The 20,807-nt window shown below is 40.3% G+C and overlaps 1 protein-coding gene and 1 long non-coding RNA gene across 6 annotated transcripts in view; one reads left to right on the forward strand and one right to left on the reverse strand.

The window, feature by feature from the left end:
• GBE1 (1,4-alpha-glucan branching enzyme 1) overlaps positions 1-8,195 on the reverse strand; it is a 171,150-nt gene extending 162,955 nt beyond the window's left edge. The window contains exon 1 of the mRNA XM_067299853.1: positions 8,018-8,195. Coding sequence (XP_067155954.1) covers positions 8,018-8,118 — 101 coding nt within the window. The 5' untranslated portion in view covers positions 8,119-8,195. The remainder of the gene's footprint in view (positions 1-8,017) is intronic.
• LOC106490730 (uncharacterized) lies at positions 7,945-19,281 on the forward strand. Of its 5 annotated transcripts, XR_010884705.1 has the most exons (5): positions 7,945-8,049; positions 10,781-10,982; positions 13,506-13,634; positions 15,549-15,625; positions 16,508-19,281. It is a non-coding gene; the product is annotated as an uncharacterized lncRNA (long non-coding RNA). The 5 variants fall into 5 exon arrangements; XR_010884704.1 differs by having other exon boundaries at positions 13,506-15,625; XR_010884709.1 differs by lacking the exon at positions 15,549-15,625.
• Positions 19,282-20,807: the final 1,526 nt, after the last annotated feature.

The following is a 20,807-nucleotide window of genomic DNA, read 5'->3' on the forward strand; positions in this document are numbered from 1 at the left end:
GGTCACCTAGAACCCCATCCAGTCAGATATTGACTATCTCCAAGGATGGAGACTCCACAAAATCTCTAGGCAACCTGTTCCAGTGTTCAGCCACCCTTACGAATAAAATGTTTTTTTCCTAAGTTCAAATGGAGATTCCTGCGTTTCACTTTAGGAACATTGTCTCTTGTCGGGTCACTGGGCATCACTGAGAAGAGGCTGGCTCCGTCTTCTTTATACCTTCCCATCAAATATTTATAAATATTGATGAGATCCCCCTGAGCCTTTTCTTCTCCAGGCTGAACAGTCCCAGCTCTCACAACCTCTCTTTGTATCAGATATGCTCCAGTTCCTTAATCACTTCGCCGTACTCACTCCAGTAAGTTTGCAGCTTGTACTGGGGAGTCCAGCACTGGACCCAGTACTCCAGATGCAGCCTCACCAGGGCTGAGTATAGGGGAAGGATCACCTCCCTCGACCTGCTGGCAATGCTCTTCTTAATACAGCTCAAGATACCATTGGCCTCCTTTGCCACAAGGGCATATTGTTAACCCATGTCCCATTTGCTGTCCACCAAGACACCAGCACCTTCTCTACAAAGCTGCTTTCCAGCCAGTCACCACCAATCTGTACCAGTGCATGGGGTTATTCCTCCCCAGGTGCAGGACTCTGCACTTCCCTTTGTCAGACTTCATGAGGTTCCTCTACCCATCTCTCCAGCCTGTCAACATCCCTCGAAGAGCAACACAACTCTGGTCTATCAGCCGCTCCTCCCAGTTTTATATCATCAGCAAACTTGCTAAGGGCACACTCTGCCCCAACACCCAGGTCATTAATTAAGATGTTAAACAGTATTGGCCCCAGTGTCAACCCCTGGGGGATACCACTAGTAACTGTTTTCCACCTGGACTTTTTGCCACTGACCACAACCCTCTGAGCCTGGCTGCTCAGCTAGTTTTCAGTCCACCTCACTGACCACTTACCTAGCCTGTGCTTCGTCAGTTTGTCTATAAGGATGTTAAGGGAGACTATCAAAAACCTTACTAAAGTTAAGATAAGCAACATCCTCTGTTCTCCTCTCATCCGCCAAGCCAATCATTCCATCAGCAAAAGCTATCAGGTTGATTAAGCACAATTTCCCCTTCATAAATCCATGTCTACTACTCCCAACCACCTTCTTGTCCTTCGAGTGTCTGGAAATGATTTCCAGGATTAGTTGCTCTATCGCCTTTCCAGGGAAAAAGATGAGGCTGACCAGCTCCCTGGATCCTCCTTCTTGAAGACAGGAGTGGCATTTGTTTTTTTCCAGTCCTCAGGAACCTCTCCTGATCGCATGACCTTTCAAAGTTAATCAAGAGTGGCCTTGTAATGACATCAACCACCTCCCTCTGTTCAGATCTACACACTAGAAAAAGTTACAACAGTTTAAGGATCAGCCTCTGACGGAGGGCTGCAGAAAGCATCTAATTTTAATCCATTACTAAATGGATGTTAACTGAAGGTTCAGATAGAGGTCTGGATTTTTTTGATTGTTTGTTTTTGTTTTTAAAGCCATGGCAGAAGGAAGCAAAGCCTGGAAGTCATCCATAATGAGAAGGGCAACGCTTGCAGGATAACTCCATTAAAAAGACTGAACCAGTTATGTCCACTGCAAAGACACACCCATGTGAATGTCAAAATTTGTGCTGAAGTCCTAAACTCAGGGAGGTGTTTTATTTCAGCGACACTTTTTCCTTTCACTTGGACCTATGGCAATAACTGGGGGAGCAATATTTTTTTCTAAGTTATATTCAGGCCCAGCTACTTATAAACACAGTTCTGAAGATGACAGCAAAGAGTACCTGTCAGCAAGAACTTCTGATGAGGGCATCTGTGAAATACACTACAAATCACTCTCTGATTTGAGCACTGCACGACAAAGAGGGACAAGAATATATTAAAAGAAGAAAAATTAAGCACTGTCAGCTTATCATTAGTAATACCAAGGCTTGATTTGGCTTCACTACAAAAAAGTTAGGTTTTAGTATCAAACATTCAAAGTGAAACCCGAGGTCAAGTAGATTGCCTTGACCATGTCTGCTAATTGGGGCTTAAAGCACCCTCAAACCAAGATTACACATATCTCATACAAATGGAAAAGTAGTAATATCAGGCCTACTTCTGCAGCAAGTACATCTAAATGGCTGGATACAAAGTTATGCAAGATGACAACCACCTTGTCCTAGCCCCAGCACATGTTGTTGTCCTCATTTTGTTTACGTGGCAGAACAGTTTAAAAATTCAGAGGCAGAATATATCATGTAAGCTGAAAACACCTTTTCTTTCTGGCAATGAACTTCATGTCTAAACAGACCTGAAAGCCACAAATATCTTTTAAAAGTGGGTACCGGTTTTCACTTGAATGATCTTAGAACTTGCATTAGGTAGTCTCTTCTGAACTGTCAGAACTAGAGAATTTAAATGTATACCTGAGGACACAGCATATCTCAAAATAACAGAAAGGTCTGCTTGTTAGAACGGAGTAATTAACAGTAACTATTAAGAAAGAGTTAATGGGAACAGAGTCTTATTAAAGTTTTAAAGAGCCTACACAGCAGTTGAGAACTTTAAACAGATTTAATTTCAGATTTAGGATGTCTTCCTCACCTACCAGGATATTCATGGAAAATTAAGCCAGCAGAAGGAAGAGTTAATAAAGGGCTGAGAAGGCCAGAAATCTGACAAGTTATTTAACACTGTGTATCCCCCTCATACTTTTAAGAATGACCTTTCTTCAGGTTAAATTGCTACAACAAAACCCGTGTAAACATTTACTCTGTAAGCTAGAGAAACTGTAAATATATCTTTTATTTCTTCTCAGTTAAGGAAGATACCGCAATTCTTCTCATTACAACCCAAAGACAAATTGATGCTTGGTAACACCTATGCTTTGTTTCTCTCCGTGTATTTTTTTTTTTTAAGGCCTAAGGCTCACGAACAGAGACAGTCACACAAGCAGAGGCTGAAGTACCTTTCCCTAAGCTAAACTTGCCTAAGGTGGCTTAATAACTGTGCTGGTTATGCTAAGCTTTTATATATATATATATATATATATATATACATACACACACATACACACACATACATACACATACATACACATACATACACATACATACACACGCCCAACAAATTCATATTCAGTTAAAAACAAAGCCCCTAAAAAAATAAAAAATAAAAGATAGCACTACATTAAAATTAGATTATTCTTGTTATTTTAACTATCTTGGTCTAGTTACACAGTGCTTCACAAGGTTTTATTACAAAAAAAGGGGGGGGGGGGGGAAGGGGGAAAGCCAGCTGTCTAAACCAGAAAATTTTACTTTAAAAGAAGGTTAGTCTTATGGTTTTAAAGGACAGTCCTTGAAACCAAAGGGAGAATTTTCAGTTTGAGACAACATCCCTATTTCTTTTATCCAGGAATCTGGTAATTCTCACTATGTGAATCAGTATAATTTTATTACACAGTAAAATCTGGACTGATGCAAGCAAAGCCTGTCTATCCTCCAACACCCCTCCCCCTTCCCTGCCCCCAAAATAAAAGGAAAAATAGAAAACCATACAAAGATCAGGGTATTGGGCATACTGCCATGTGGACACAGTCACCTTTTTGGGGGTGGAGGGCTAGAGCAAAGGGCAGGAGAGGTGGAAGGCAGGACATGAACTCCAGCAAGATGGACTTGCACCTGCTCAGCGAAGAGGTAAGCAAGGACAAGCGAAGGCTTCTAGAGAGTGCAAGTCTCTTACTCCTAGGCTGTCTTCTACTATCAGTGACACATGGAGAAAGCCTGAGCATGCTGGGTTTTCTCAGCCTGGAGAAGAAAAAGCTAAGTGTGTGTGAGTGGAGGGCAGGGGAACCAATTACTGTCTTAAACTACCAGAAGCTATTGGGGTGGGGGGAGGAAAGGGGTGGAGAGGGGAGGCAGAAGGGGAAAGCCTCAAAGCAACGGAATAAGCCAGGCTCTTCTGAGGCACACAGAAAAAAAAGACAAGAAGCAATGGACAAAGTTTCAGCTAGGGAATTCACATTATTAAGAAAGAAATTTTCACAGTGAGGGTAGCCAAACACTGGAACAGGCTGTGGAAGCACCAGCATCAGAGAGATTCAAACAACCCAACAAGGTCCTGTGCAACCTGATCCAGTATCATGGCCCTACTTTAAGTAGAGGAATAGACTAAGTGACCTACAGAGGTCCCTTCCGACCTAAATTATTCCTTGAGTCTAAGTTTCTAGAAATACCACTTTAGGGTCCTCATTCCAGACCAACACTGTTAACTGCTGAGGGGGTGGGAATACTGCCAGCAAGTTTCCTTGTACCAATCACACAGGCCAGTCTGCTAAAGAAATAGAGATCAATCAAAACAGTCTTGAGTTTCCTCAGTGCTTATTTTAGTTCTTTTTCGACTGTTCCAGCAAACTCCTTGAAACAATCCTTTGGCTTTCATGTTTATCTAGCAAGACAACTGGATCCAAAAACAGATTACTAACAAGAATCTCCACTGAATACTAGTAATCAAATAAATTACTGTAGATAATTTAGATTTCATCATAACAAAGTTAACTGTGCATGGTATAATAATCATGCCTAAAGTTACAAAATTTGTAACAGTTTTCCACTAGCAATAATCTAATTTTGCAAATATGATGCAATAGGTAAAACAGCAGACAGACTCAAGCCCAAAGGGTGAGTCAAGAACTTGCTGATGTCACAGCCAGGAATAGAGCCTAAAACTTCTATTTCCTCTCTGTTCTTCAGAAAAACAGTTAATAAGCAAGACAAATGGACTGTTTTTAAAAAAAATGTTTTTGTACAAGGCATACTGTAAGTGTCTCCACAAGTGTTTCAAAACTGTTTCTCATTCTCAAATGTCCTTAATCCTCTATCAAAATCCCCAATTCTTATTTCTTTAAGATGTTACACAGTATGATAGTTTTAAGTCAGAGAACTGCTACCAGCCCTTACTTATTTTGTTAAATAATACAGTTAACACCATTGTAAACTGTAAGAAAAAAATTGGATTATCACAGGAAAAGTACCCACACATATTGTATTTTGATCAAGGCTGCTATCAATGCTTTACTTCTGTTCTTTCCCAAAGCTTCTTAATCCAAGCAAGCAAAACACTTCTGGTGCTAGAGGCACAATGGCAGCCACTTACCCCTTTGTCAAGAACAAACTGCCTCCTCTTCCCACAAAGCTCCAGATCTCCATAATTTTAGCTTTATGCCCCCCCCCCCAGTGAATCAAAATACTACCTGTATTTTTGTTGTTTAAACTATTTAGGTAGCCAAAAATGCTATTTTTTTTTTCGGGGGGGGGGGGGGTGGAATCAGAAGCAAAGGTAGAGAGAGAAAGCTGGCCAGCAGTATCTGTAAGAGCAATGAAGACATTCTTACCGCTCAACTGCAGAACAGTTAAGTTTCTCTTTGTAAGAGTAGGAAAATTGTCTCAAAGAGACCAAAAGAATTGCTAATACCACATATATGCTAAGAATTCTTCCTCCAGGCCTAATTATGTTCATGCGGCCACGGTAAGCAGTTGACAAATCATAATACATGGATCCACTCAACAGCACGTATCCCTGGTTGCTTCGTCACAGCCTTTCCTACACCATGTGTGGGATGCATCTGATTCAATGGATCATTTAACCACAGGCCTCCACAAATGCATGATTACCAATGCAAAAAATCTCAAGTCACCATTTAAAATAATTGTCATCTTTATTAATTCAATTTTACTGCATTAACATGTGCAGCTTTGTTTCGTATGTATGCTTGGAGTTTCAAAGGTTTCATTTTGCACCATGCTTTTACCTGAAGCATTAGCTATGCCAGCACCAATATCATTATGTGACTGTATTGATTCATAGGGTACTCAACTCAAAGACTGTTTTCAATTCTAATTCCCATCTCAAAAGGGGCTAGGAAACAGCAAAGAACCAAAGACATGTAGGACGCTTTTATATAACGACCAGTTAAATACATTAGGACTTTTCAGCCTGCAACATAGATCTTAAAACTCTGTGCCACTGAGGATTTTATCAACAAGGTGAGCAGAGTTATTCACCACTTCTTCCAGTATGAGAATTTGAGACCAAAAAAATGAGACCAACATACTGGTGGTTCAAAACATGCCAAAGAAAACTGCTCTTCACACAAGAAGCAATTAGGCTGCAGACCTCCTTTCTCCTGGGCACTGCTCATGTAAAAACACTAGATTGAAAAAAATGCATCTAGAGCTATGAAATACAGACAGTCCTTGAACTACAATTCTTGGAAGCTGGGAGGAGTCTTATGTGGAGATACCAACAGGCATTTCCATGTGCTTACGCTCTTTTCCCCAGGCACATCCACAGGACATCAGTATGGATAAAATTGCTGTTTGGCCTTGGAATAAGACATTCAGCTTACTACAGGTTGTCACAGAAGTTTTTTCTTTTCTTTTTGTTAAAGCATATTAGTAGCATATATATTTTTGCAATAATTTTCTAGTAAGTGACCAGTTTAGAGTCCACAGGATATGAAGGGACTAGACACAAACAAGATGTCAGGTCCTGCACTTGAGATGGATGAACCTGAACTGGTCATAAAAGTTTGGAAAACTCATTATGTTCAGCACCATCCTATACCCAGAACTCACCAATGGCAAACATACTGTTATCCACAATATGCCCATTTAAACAGCAGGTAGAGTTGGGCTTCTCAAACTTTTTGATCAATGATTTTATTAAGAATCAGATCTACCTACTCGCTGCTTCCTATACACTGGCATCCTACTGTAAGAATTAGGTGTTTTACAGTACTGCATATATTACCATGGTAATGCTTGCCAGGAAACCTGACTTAAAACACTCAATTATTCTCTTGTTAAGAGATTAAAGTTTGAGAAAGAGCTTTGTAAGTCAACCTAATAGTTTATCTAATTCTTAGTTCCATTTTACAAGCTGTAGCCTTCCCATTATTCTCTGCCAGAACCCAACAAGACACCTAGTAATGCAAAACCTCAGCGCTATTTCTAGTGCAGTAGGAAAAAAATACCAAATACTTTAAAAATCCAAGTTTCCCTCTTTCCTCCCTCCCATGTGCATAGACTTTCCAAAGTTTTGGGACAGAGAGCACTGCTCAGTAGTATAATTTTGACCTATTAAAAGACAGATAATGAAATACTATATATAAACTTGCACCATAAAAAAACTCCAAACTTTTGTTTTTAAATTCTAAGTTAAAAAAAAAAAACACTCTTACAAGGTCAGCAGTTTTGCAAGGAGAGCACAAGGCAAGGACAGTTAAACCCACTAGGAGCTGTGCAGAACCTGCTTAGCTCCGCAGGGTGTGGATTGCATTAGCGTAACCTGCTCGCACCCACGTTGCCAAAGCCCGCTGCACGTCCCTGCCACAGGGATGACACCGTGGCTCCCTGCTGAAGGGAGGAAAGGCATATTCAGACTAGTAGCCTGAAAGCAGCTTTACGAGAACACAAAACCAGCGATTTTGTCGAGTCTGGCAAACAGCAAGGCTTGAGATTCAGGGAGATCTCGGGGGGGGGGGGGGAGAGGAGGCTCTCCCCACAGAAGGAAGATATTTGGGAACAGTTTAAGAGATTACCACAACTAGCCGCAAGATCTTTATTAGAGGCGATGGAAGCTAACTGCCTCCGCAGCCTGCAGAAACGCGCGCGGGTCCCCCCGCGGAGTAGCCGCCCGCCCCGGGACCGCCAGCCCCCGCCCCACTGAGCCCGGGGGGGGGCCCCGCCAAGCCCCCCGCGGCGGCGGCGGCAGCTCCTCCCGCTGGCGCCGGGGCCGCGGCAGGAAGCGGGGCCGCTTCGCCGCGGCGGAGGGACGGCCCCCCGCAGGGGAAGGGAGGGGAGGGGAGAAGGCAGAGCGGCCGCGCCGCCGCCCCGGCACGGCGCGCCGCCGAGGCGGAGCTCGGCCTGCGGCGCGGCTCGCCTCCCCCGCGCCCGCCGCCGCGCAGGCCCAGGCCGGGGCGGCAGGGCGGTACCTGTGCTGGAAGTCCTGCTCGAAGGGGGCCAGGTAGGGGTCCAGCTCCAGCAGCCGCAGCAGCTGCGGCGCAGGCGGGCGCGGGGCGGTGGCGGCCGCCATTTTGCCCTGCGCTGTGCGGCGCGGCCCCTATATAGCCGAGGGGGATCGCTGCGCGGGAAGGGGAGGGCGAGCGCGGCACCCCCGAGCCTCCCCCGGCCCGGCGCCGCCCACCGGCCGGGGCGGCCCCCGCTGCCACCGCCACTCGCCGCCCGGTGCTAGCGGGCTCGGCCGGGTGGTGCCCGCCTCCCTTCCTCCCTCCTTCCCTCCCTCCCTGCAGGGGCTGTGGAGCTGCGGTCCCTGCGTGCCGCCAGCGGTGCCCCAAAATGGCCACCGCGGGCGGCCCGCCTACCCCGGCGAGGGAGCAGGAGCGTCTCCGCCGCTCCCCAAAGTCCCGCCGCGGCTGCACGCCGCTCCTGCCCTGCGCTGCCCGCAGCGGGGCCACCCGCGGGAGGCGCCGTGCCACCGGTGCGCGCGTGCGCAGGGCGCGGGATGGCGGCGCGGCAGCGCCTGCGGCCTTGCAGCCGAGCACAAACGCAGGGCGCTGCCCTGGCTGCGAACCGCGGAGCACCGGGCAGGGGTGCTGCTGCTCGCGGGTGAGGAGAGCGAGCTGTGATGCCCTCAGTGAAGGAAAAAGGAGCGTCACATTTTTGGATGGGCCACCTACTATCCGAGGCAGTTACTCACTGCCCTGACCATGCTTCTAGGCCAGTGTTTAGCACTTATTTTTTTTAAGGCCTGGCAATTTTTGTTTTGTTCAGACATGTATGGTGAGGCCGTTTATTTAGAGGCTTCTTTCAAACGCTTATCAGCCACAGATTAGATTGTTACCTTCAGTTTGTTGCTTGTTGCTGTCTTGGCTTCCGCTGAGTTTTCGTGTAGCTTCCCCCTCCCTGTCTAGCTGATAACGAAGAGCACAGTATCCAATGAAAATTGGCCGAGCATTTCTAACTTTACCCAAAATTAGCTACAATAAAAGTTTCCGTAATGCTATTTAATATATTTCCCTCCTCTCAGCAATTCAGAACTTTCCACACAAAAAATCCATGTACTTTTGTCCTTTATGGTATGCAGCTAGTATTTTCTGGAAGAATGAGTAGGAAGTACTATTACAAAACTCGCCCTAGCAAAAGGCCTAAGTGGTTTTTGTTTGTTTTTCGAAAGAAGTAGCATCTATGATATAAACAGAACTGCTTATCCTATCCAGATCTAATAGATCAGGATTTTTTCCCCCAGTTTCCACTATCTGCAGTCTCAGTGGAGACTGAAAATCTGTGTGTTTTTATTATTAGCTGTGCTTCTCAAAACAGTCTGTGCAACAGCGATTCCAGTGTCTTTGTTAAATCAGATTTTAATAACTCTCTCTCTTCCTATTTCTGACATCTTTCTTTGCACATCACGTGTTCTTTTGCAAATGCATCGCTGTCATTCTCACAGTTGACTACTTTGGCAAGCTAAAGGGAGAGAAATTCCAGCTGTTTATCAAGAGCCAGGGACTTGCTTTTCACGATAGTTTACATTTTACCTGTGCTTCTGCTTTCAGACTTCCAACTGTTCTGTAATGGAGAGGTTGCCTGCTGTTGAAGTGGAGGGAGGAAGGCAGTTCCAGCAGTCTTTGAATTCACTAGAATAGGAAAGAGGAGCTTCATTCTCAAGCAGTTCACAGCACTGTTGTTAGCTGTTTGGTATAAACACAGGAGAAAGATTTGTAAATCAGCAATTTGTATGAACAGTGGGAGCATAGCTGTGACTTTTTAGCTGCCTGAAGACAGGGAACCCTTCTCAACCTAAAGACTTTTCATTTGGAAGGTTTCAAGTAGAAGTGACACAGTATCCAGCCTCGTACCCAAGCAACCTTGAACTTTAGGAAGTCAAATTCAGACATTCTGTAACTATCCCTTGTCCCTATAACAGACCAACCCAAATGCTATATTTAATACCCTGGGACTTGGGAAATTGATAACCATAACATTTCTATCCATTCATGTTTCTACTTAAACTTGGGCATGATTTTATCTGCCTGGTTTGTCAAAAGTAACTCAAAGATCCTAAGGCATATATTAGTGTGATCATCTACTTCTACATGATCTAGCTGAGACCCAAAGGCCAAATTTGGCTCTGAGGACACTGTCATTGAGTCTGCTGTTGGGAGGCAAAAATGGCAGTTCAGACAATGAATATTGTCCCAACAGTGGAATGCTCCTTTGTGCATTTGTCACAGATTGATACAAAGCTGGCAGCTGCTGCTGACAGTAGAAATAGGAAGAAGTGGATGGCTAGTCATAACTGCTCTTTTGGGAGACAAGAACAGGGCATATAGAAGTGATGTCTAAAGTCTGTGTCTGGCACCCAGTGACTGCAGGGGTTGGAGCATATCAATCCACTCTAACTAGTCTTTCAAAGGATATTCATGGTTAAGTTATGTAAGCTTTAAATGTTATGTTGCATAGCAATGCTATACAATAACTATAAAGTTACAATTGCTATAACATCGGTTCCAAATTAAGCAGAGAGCTTTTTAAAAATATGCAAAATTCAAGCAAATCCAAGTTTTGGATTAATGAATATTCAAGATCTGAAAAGCACTGGTTATAAAGAAAACTGAATACTCATTTCATGCAGTACCTCTATTCTTATTTGCTAGTGTTTTACACTCACTTTGCACAGGATGACAGAGATGCTAAACTGTAGGAACTGTGTTAGAAAAAAATCTTTTTTCATTAAGGCACAGGTTCTGATTTGTCCCTAATAAGAAGTATCTGCTACAATCTCAGCCAGAACTATCTGTGTGGTCTCTAGCCTTTTACACGTGGAGTCGGTTCCTGAGTTCCAGCTGCTTGTAAACCAAGTGGATCTGAGCAGACCAGGTCCCTGCTCCTGGCCTGGCTCCGTAACATGCTCCCAGACTCATCAGAATCATCCACAAGGTATGGGATTCTGCACTGCAGCTGTCACGTGCTAATACTAATTCCTAGACCTCCTGAGTCCCACAGCTCAAGGTAGTTGTGAAACAGGCAGCTACTATGAGCTACAGTGTGCCCAGCCATCCTGGTTCTCAGATTGCCCAAACAGGAATATGGTGAGAGTTTGCTAAAGCTGACTTGTATTCTTCAGGGAAAGAAAGTGCAGTGGGCAAGCATGATGTGCACCCAGTTCTTATCCCAGTATAGACAAAACAGAGCATTGCAAAAATTCATACCTGGACACCAGGGTGTGCTCCCAAATAGCACAAAATACCACTGTTCTGCTAGTTGTGCTCCATTTTAGCTATGGGCAGTCTAAACTTCCAGTTTAATCTATATGAGAAGAGATGGCAGGTACCAAAGATACAAAGATACTTTTTAACTCTACTGTTGAGAACATTTAATAGTTACTGATCTCCCAAAGCAGCAAATCCCAAGACATGCCCTTCGTCTGTCTAAATTCAGCACTTAAAGGCCATATTCAAGATTTGTCATCATTTCAGTGCAGGGAGAATGCCTCTCAATTCCAGTTCCATGAAAGCCTTTTTACATGTGCATATGGTTAGCCCACTTTGCTTGCTTGTGTGCAAGGAAATGTATGCTTTTTTTATTGCCCTTGCACCTTCTCATATCTTACGTATGGCAAGTAGTTCATGGCCAAAGGATTAAGAAACACAGGAACACATTAGCTCTCCGTGAGGCCTATACCGATTTCCACAAAAGGCACTATAAAGAAAAAGCTGTTTTTTCCAGTGTAAAGAGGCAGCTGTTCAAAGATCAGGTGTCATACTTACAGTTGAATGGATTCTTGAAGGCTTCTCTGTGTCCTTTAGACAGTGTCAGATAGACATCTGAGTATGTTACAGTAAGTAAGTGTCCCACATTTGGGCAGGTTTATATGTGTATATACACACATATAAATATAAATATATGTAAATATATAAATATACTTACAAAGTGGAATTCAAAATTTGAAACAAAAATAGCTTATTCTGCCATACTGGCTAATCGCCCTTACATCCTATTGTTTATTCAAGAATCTGTAAGAAATGAATTGCTCAATCTTGACCCAGATTCAGTACAAATTTCTCCATTATAAAAAAAGAAAATATTTCTGTTAACTTCTTAATTATCACTTCTCTTGATAGTCTCAGCAGACAGGTCAAACACTGAGTGGGAATGGAGATTAAACCATCTACTTATCTCTCACTGTGGATTCTCCAGGGCTGTATTGAGACACTCAGGGGGGAAAAAAAAAGGACAATGCTGCACAGTAGCTCCCCAGTGTATAACTCAATAGCATGTCACAGTTCCATAATTAAAACTGAGATTTGCACTTCTGGCAAGAATTCAACTATTTGATTACCTATGAAGAATAAAAAAACAACCTCAGAAATTACAGGAAACATTTGAAGAATCCTTTAAGTAATTTATGGTATGGGTGGGGGTTTTTTTGGTTTGGTTTTGGTTTGGTTTTAAGTAGGGTATTCATTGAGATAGTCTTTTAAGTCCTTACTTGTGCCTTGTTAAGATATCAAGAGCTTTAAATAACAACACATATCTTTAAAGATCGAACTCATGTGCAATCTGGAATACTAAAAAGCCAGTTTCAGAGCTGTCAGATTTCACTAAATGCACTTGATGGGAATGTCATTTGCACTTACCCTGCAAAACAAAATGAAAACACATTCCAACTACATGAGAGTCATAGCTAATGGGTGCTTCTTGCTTTCACATTATTGCGGTATTATTATGATTTGGTGGCGTTATCTTGTCTAACAGAATATCACATAAATGTAAATCTCTTTCATAGTTATTTACATGGTAATCAAGACACTTCGAAGTGTGATACCAATTAAAAAAATCAACATGTCTAGAACAATAATATCTGTTGTAAAACTTTTTACAGTAATGTATTAACCTCACTAAAAAAAAGGATTTGATTTAGCAGAGACTTTAGCTTCAAGTAAGGAGTTGGAAAACACTCCACAGATGTAAAAATACAGTAAACCTTTAGGAGTATCATAACATTTTTGGATGTGATGTATACTCTGTTCTGTTTATGCTTGTTATATGTATTTTTCAAAAGCTATTACTGCCAGTAGTACTTTCTACAACTGCCAGTGCTGCTATTTTCTGGCATTTTCTTATGCATATATGTGTTGGGGGAAAAAGAGAAAACATTGGGAAATTTCTCCTTAATGCCATACCCACGATATTTAGTAAATGTCACCTCTCTCTCTTATCAGTGTATGTTTGTCTCTAACACTTAGGAAATCAGGAGCCTGAGTTATACAATATAATTGTCCCAGAGAAACATTCCTGCTATTATTGCCTTTGGTTTCTGTAACAATTGATTGCTATTAAACAAACAGTTTATTAATACTACCCAAATATTCGATGGTTTATATTGAATACACTTATAATTAAGAAAGAAGCACTGTGGCTTCATCAGCAATATTGCATTCTTTCATTGTTCATTGACAGGTCTTTCCTAAAATCCCTGAGGAGTAGTCTGACCAAGGAGCTCTCTTGAAGACTGGTTGTATAGTTTCTCATTCCTTGCTAAAACACTACGGAAAGGTAGGCCATCTGGCCTTCTGCTCAGAAGAGGAGGTAAGGTCGCAGTTATCCATTCAGAGGGTGACACAGCTAATCCTCAGAAAGGTCAAGTGAGGTAGGAAGAAAAGGAGGAGCTGCATATTACTAATGCTGTGACAGCTCTGTCAACATCAGTTCATTAATATTTGTATAACTATTTTAGTCTTCAAAAAAAAACCCCAACTAAATTGCGTTCCAGAATTTAAGATTCTGTATGTACCGAGTTCACCATGGTAAAAGCAAATGAATGCTGTGCAAATTGTGTGTGAAATACAGAACTTTCTGAAGTCCCAAATGCTTTATGCAGACAGTCTTCTGGATCATGTCTATATTACAGTGATTAGTTGTGGTTTAATTTTTAAGAGCCAAACATCAGTACTAGTTCATTGAATTGGTTCTCAGTCACCACCAATGGTATTTTGGGTGAGCAGAAAGATGGGTGGGGGGACAATGTTCCTTAGTGTTACACTCAAAATCTTGTTACAGACAAAAGGAAACCATGTATATGAAACTAAGAATCTACCATTCGACCAATAGATGTTCTTTAATGATCTAATAGTCCAAATTACCTGATTAATACAGAAAAAAATCAATAATGCAGTTAAAATTGTTATACAAAAACTTCCTAATACCTGTCTGTTTTCTCTTAATGTTATGCTCACCTTTCCAATGTGCCTCTAGGTCCTACGGTTGACAGTTTAGGTCTTCCTTGAGCAGATGTGGGAAGGGCTCGTGTTATGGCAGGCATCAGCCCCCTGAGGTCTTTGCTGCAAGTGGTATGATGTTCAGGAAGGCAGAGGACAGCTCGTCCTCCTAAGTCCTTAGGTTCTCAGCTGAAGTCTGAAAACTGCACAACAGCCTGTCCCAGCCTTAAACAATGTTAAGGGCAGTTGTTTGTCACACAGGAACTACCCAGGGGTGTCAGAGCCTTATCCCCGGTGACCGTCACAGAGCTTCAGCAATAGTCACTCAGCCACTAGAAACATATTACATCAAACTCAGTCCAAGGCAAACCCAGACAGGTCCTAAGACCCTGCACTGTCAGGCCTATTGCCTTTTCCTAGCAATGGCAAAAATCACATTTACCAGGCTACAATTTCCCCTTTTGATAGTCTGCTAAATACAGGCTAATCATTCCATGAGTCCAGCAAAAATGTCACAAATGGTCTTGTGATTCAGGGCTTCTTATCAGGACCAAGTAATAGCTCTTGAAGGCAATCATTTTCTCCTATCTAGCTTGCTTGATGAGAACCCATAAAGATTTGAGGGTAATCCTTGATTCTTCATAATGATGTACAACCGCTGCACAATCACCAAAACTGTTAAAAATTACTCTAGGGTGTAAAGCTAAGTTCAGGTTTCCATAATTGTAGGAGACCATAATGTTACTTTTAAGCTTATGATGTAATTCATATCTTTACATTACATATGTGTCTATTATCAGGCAAATTATACACTATGGGATAGCTCACAGTGATTTCTGGACATAGAGTATGTATACAAACACAACTGAATTCTACATAGAAAAATACAAAATGATTGAAGCAACATCATAGTCAAATATTGGCCAAATTTTGATCTCAACACTTGTCAAAAGATTGAAAACTACTGCTGTTACATATGTAATGCACATCTTGAGCTGTTGTTTTCTGGCATCCGCCTAAAGAGACCGTTGAGAACGTTCTGTCGTATTTAGTCGTCCATAAATGCACATGTCCAATTTCAGCAATCTCGTAGCTACACATCTCCAAAGTTACACATCTTCAAAGTTACACATCTCCAAAGTTACCTGATTAGCTTCTTGAAAACAAAAAAGAGCAAGAAGTTCAAGAAGTATCAGTAAGTTGATACAAGTTTACATGTCATACACATATGTAATGTTTTGGTAAGACCATAGCTAAGTGACCCCTGGTTTCTAACTTATTCTAGATGCCTTAAAGTATCCCCAGTACAATATATGAAGGTGCAGTCTTCCCAATCCCAATGTTACAGAGCTATACTTAAAGGTATGCAATCTTTTAAAATACAGTTTACCATAGGAAATATTTTTATACCTCACTGATTCACCTTTTCTTCTTGGAGCACTCAAAATTCTATATTTTATAAATACAGAAAGTTTCATCCTTACACACAGATAAATATTTGTGTTAGGAACACAGACATTCATACATTGGTGATCTATTAATCATGATGACAACAGTAGGAAGTACATCCATCCTCACCCAGAGAAACAGGGTTTCTCTTGATTAAAGATGGAGACACCTTTAAATTGGATTTTTTTCGTATTACCTAGGTTCATATATTATGCTTGTTTTTAGATTCAGCCATGGCAGTTGAGTTAAAAGTAGTATAGCTTTCCCTTTTCATATATGCATATATCATAATAAAAACAAATACAGTTAAAGCAAAGCTATGCAATGTGCAGCTGACAGTATGCATATGTTTGGAAGGGATTGGTTGTTCCTCTCTGCTACCTACGTAAGATAAAATAAGCAATGATTATTATTAACAGTTATCTTAATTATCCAGGCTTGAGTATCTCCCTCTGTACAAGTTTCTAAGGATATTCAGGTTAATTAGCCACATTTTTGTTTCCTGAATACTTAATATTGAAGTATGTAATAATGAAGTAATTCCTTCATTCTTACTCAGTAAAACTATTTTATTTAATATTATTAAATAATTGTTTAGCAATCCTCCTTCTGTGTTTGTTTTGCTTTGGTTCCATCTCTTATAGCAAGCAAAGAGATTTCTTCTTTGATAAGTTTATTGATCACATTTTTAGAATTATTTGTTCTTTTTCCTACTTCTATTTGAACTGCACACAGTTAAAAAAAAAAAAAAAGCTCATGAATTATCTGTTGCTTCTTTGCCTATACACTCCTTAGCTGTCTCCTCAGTAACTGCTATGTTGGCATCTGTTTCAACACATGCACGAGGAAAACTCACAAAGGATACCATCCTGGGAGCTGAGTCATTCTCTAAAACAGGACTGTCCTCTTCTGAACATAAAATGTTTCTCTCCAGAACCTAAGGGCAAGTATTACCTATGCAGCGTCAAATAAGACTTTTTAGCTTCTTTCATTTTAAATTGTGTGTCTGACTGAAAATATCACATCATTTAGCAGTCCCACCAAAGTTATCTTTGTATTCCTATAATTTGTGTTACTAATAAGGCCAAAAACATAGTCAGCCTTCTTGGTTCTGTCTTCTGTTTCCAATCTTTTTTTTTTCATTTTCATTTCAAAATACACTGTCATCTTCACTGGTGTTTTTTTGTACATAGACATAATTTCTGTGACTACTTTCCTGTCATCCAGGAAATCTCCAGTGCTCAAAGAACATCACCTCCTGTATAATTATTAATAATAAATTCGTAGTCCAATCACATCTTTAAAAGGCACTCATGGTGAATGAGTGGCTTAAGTCATCTGATATATCTAACATTTAAAAAGAGCTGACTACTAGAGACATATGTTAGACATCCTGAAAGTGAGGAAAAAGCAAGACTAAATATTTCAGATTCTTTTTCACAGCACTATAAAATGCCATATACATTCTTTGTATTTTTAGATCAACAGACTTGCTTCTAATCTTGTCTCTGTGCTTGCCAATCATATTTACTCTAGCAGGTTGAAAGGACCCTAGCACTACCAAAGTTAACAGTATGTTTTTTTCTGTTTGTGTCCAAATTGTGGCGTTACTTTCAGCTGTGAATAAGAGTCACATGAAGTTCCCCAAAGAATTCTGTATTTGAGTTATATTATATTGCCTGAAGTAAAGCTTCCCAAATGATTTCTTCCCTACAATTCTTTTCATTTGTTAGTATTTTTCATGTTAGCTTTGTTTTTATAAATAATGCATTTATTACATTTGTAACCTCCCAAACTAATATCCTTTATTTTTTTCTTTGCTTTGTTTACATGCTTTATCTTCTCCTTGTCATTTGTCCAGCTCTTTTTGACTTAAGGGATTTTTTTTTTATTTGTATTTGTTTTACAAGTCTTGTTGCACTGCTCTCCTTAAATGGTTTGAAGTTATATGGCAGACAATTGGGCCCCATGTCAATGGATGAGATAGACAGGCTTTATTACTTCTGCTTGATCTCAGTGAGTGTTGGTAAAGGGGCAGAACTGTGGAATATGAAATACAAATGTCAGCAGAATGTTTCAGGGTTTTTGTAAGGAGTTGCCCAATTAGTCATTCCTTTTCTGTAAAATGAAGCATAAGTATTCATATTCTGAAAAAAAAAAAAAAAGGGCAATACCACCACCAACAAAAAACAAACAGTGGCCACATGTTGTCTGCTGTTTTTCTAATTCCCTTTCTATAAAATGAAGCATAGGTATTCTGAAAAAAAGCCAACAGCAAGAAAAATTACATGTTGTCTGCTATTTTTCTTAAAACTGCAAATGTTTTTCAAATTTTATCTTAAATCATTAGCCAAGTGTCTTGCCCCAGTTTTTGATCTTGAGAATAAACCTAAGTGTTTCAGCTTTTATCATTTGCCCTCTTTTGTTTAGATGATTAGATTTGTAGGTTAGAAACCAATGTTTCGTGTACATCAAGACCTTTCAACCCAGACACAATCATAGGGAACTGGAGTAAATTCTACAGTAAATTCTATTAATTTTATAACATATTTAGTACCTTGAAACACAAAAACAAGACTTTTAATAAGTTTAAATCAAGTACACCATGCCTTTCAGGTTAATGTATTTTACATTCTGTATTGAGTGGAAGTTTGCATATTAACTGAAACAGTTTTGATTAGAGTTTTGCTGTCTTCATTCTTTTCTTTTCAAAAAGGTCTTTTGCATTGTATAATAGCTCTATTAGTAAAACATATAACGTCTTCTCTGATAACTTTCCATTATGTTAGGGAAGATTCAACAAAGCCTTTAATTTCTTTTGTTTTAGGTTGTAAATCTGGATAGTTAAGAAAAGATACCTTCTTCAAGAATATGGTATCTGTGTGTAAATATAATACTGTCATTCATAGTTAGAGCTAATATGCAGAGGTTATAGCAGTGCGAGCTATTTAAAAATCAAAAGCAGCACAGTCTTACAGAATGTAGTCATGTATAGAGCAGCAATACATAAAAGTTATCCCTCAAAAACATACCCTTTTAAAGGGTAACCAAATATAATTATTTCATGAGGTGCTGTATAATTGAGATGACTTGGAATTCCCCCTCTTGTAACACTTTTGATCTAACAGTTAAGTTTGACAGGGTAAGGTTAAATCTCCTTCTCCTATCACGGGTTAGGAAATTCTTTTAGCTCTAAGAATAGCTCATTAAAGGAGGATGGAGAGTCTCCTTTTCTGATGTACATATTAATTACCATAACGCTCCATGAGTTTATCTTTGCTGGCAGAATGACATACCTTGCTGCTGTATCAATGAAAATTGAGTTTCTTGTTGATTAAAACTGTCACTTGCCTTGAATAACTAGGTTCAATGAAGTAAAAGCAGGGGAAGAGGAGCCCCAGCCACATTTTTGCATCTCTTTACTCTAAGAATCCCCCTTTCCCATCCCCATGATGCTTATAAAAGATTATATAAGCAAGTACTAAGTTTCATTTTAATAGCTAAGTAATTCCTTATACTGTACATGGAGACTTTTAAACTGGCTAATAAACATTTTATGATAAGCCTTCTATGTCTTGTGGTTGATTTGTAGTCAAGTAAAAGCTCTCATATTCTCTTACAAAGTTTCTCTTCAGTTTGTTTCTTTTCCCTTTCCTCACCCAAGTTTTCAGTATTGACTGCTTCTCTCTGTTATATATATATGCTCTGTTAGACACATATATATAAAATATACGTAAGAACTTAATTAAAATCAGCCTCACCAAAATTCTATTTGTGAGTAACTTCTGCAAGAACATGAGCAATAGCAGGTGTTCTAGTATCAATAATAACCTTCATCACTTTGCAGGACTGACCTTTTGTTTATGTATATGGTTATTTGGGGCCTTCGTATGGGTCTCATATGGAAGAGTGGGTTGGTTGTTTCTTGACAATTTTATAATACTGGGACAAATGTTATTCATATGTAACAATATACATTTACCTTTTAAACATACCTTTAAATACACTTTTTACAAACACAGCATGACCTTAGATGCATTCAGTGGCTGTAATAACTGACCTATCAAGTTTTATGACTGTCAGAGGTTTCTCATTTGAGTAGATGCTCTGGAAAGCCCCACTCCACTCAGCAGCGGTATACTGAGTAAAACAAGATTTTTTTTAAATGTATTAGTCCTGTTCTAATCGAAACAGCACCTATTTCATTTTATAGAGATTTTGAATTGAACATAGGACTAAAAAGAGTCACTAGATTCAGATATGTAGTCCACTCTTGTTCTGGACCTCATATGACCCCCTGATGACTAATCAGAATAGTGGCCTTGCACCAGTGTCACTGACAGCAGAAAACACATGTCAGTAAATATACATACCAATGTGCACGTGGCCTTAGAATTTGAGGTGAGCAGTGGCAAGGACATCTACAGCATAAATGCAGAGGTAAAATACTCCTTTCCTCCTGCAATAAATGTGGAAGGAAGGACTACAGAATATGTACATTAGCAGATCTATGTCTCTTCCATACCCTTTCCTGTATTCCCTGCCCCAACACAGAGAGAAGCACTGCAGAAGTACAGTTTAAGATGCAATTCCTTCTTCTGTTCAATCTAAAATAATCTTTTTATGATTCATTTCCCAGAGTGCAGTGCACTGTGAGTAAAATGTATCCCCAAGAAATTAGTAATATATGCAACCTTGTCCACTGCAATAAGCAAAATCCAATTTACCTCAGGTATGTTTAGCAGAATTTCTAGAATCACACTTCCACCATTCAGCACACATCTTTGTGTCTTACACCTCTACTCTGGAGATGCTATCCACGTGTCTTCTTCGCCCCCAATTTCTTTCCAGATGGAGTTTGCTCATGGGTTTTGATTGTAAGATTTCAAATCAGAAAGCAGGCCTATAACCTGGAGATAGGCGAAATAGGCATTCCTTAATTAACCATTTCTCTTTTCATAACTCTTGCTATATTCTTGGAAATACCTCTAATCATAGTCTAGTTCGCTGCTTCTTTGATTAATTAAAAGCAAATCAGCCATGAAGATATCAAGCAGTTAGTTAAACCAAGATACGTGCAATACTCATAACACAG

Source organism: Apteryx mantelli, chromosome 1 (genome assembly GCF_036417845.1).
Source record: "Apteryx mantelli isolate bAptMan1 chromosome 1, bAptMan1.hap1, whole genome shotgun sequence".
Taxonomy (NCBI): domain Eukaryota; kingdom Metazoa; phylum Chordata; class Aves; order Apterygiformes; family Apterygidae; genus Apteryx; species Apteryx mantelli.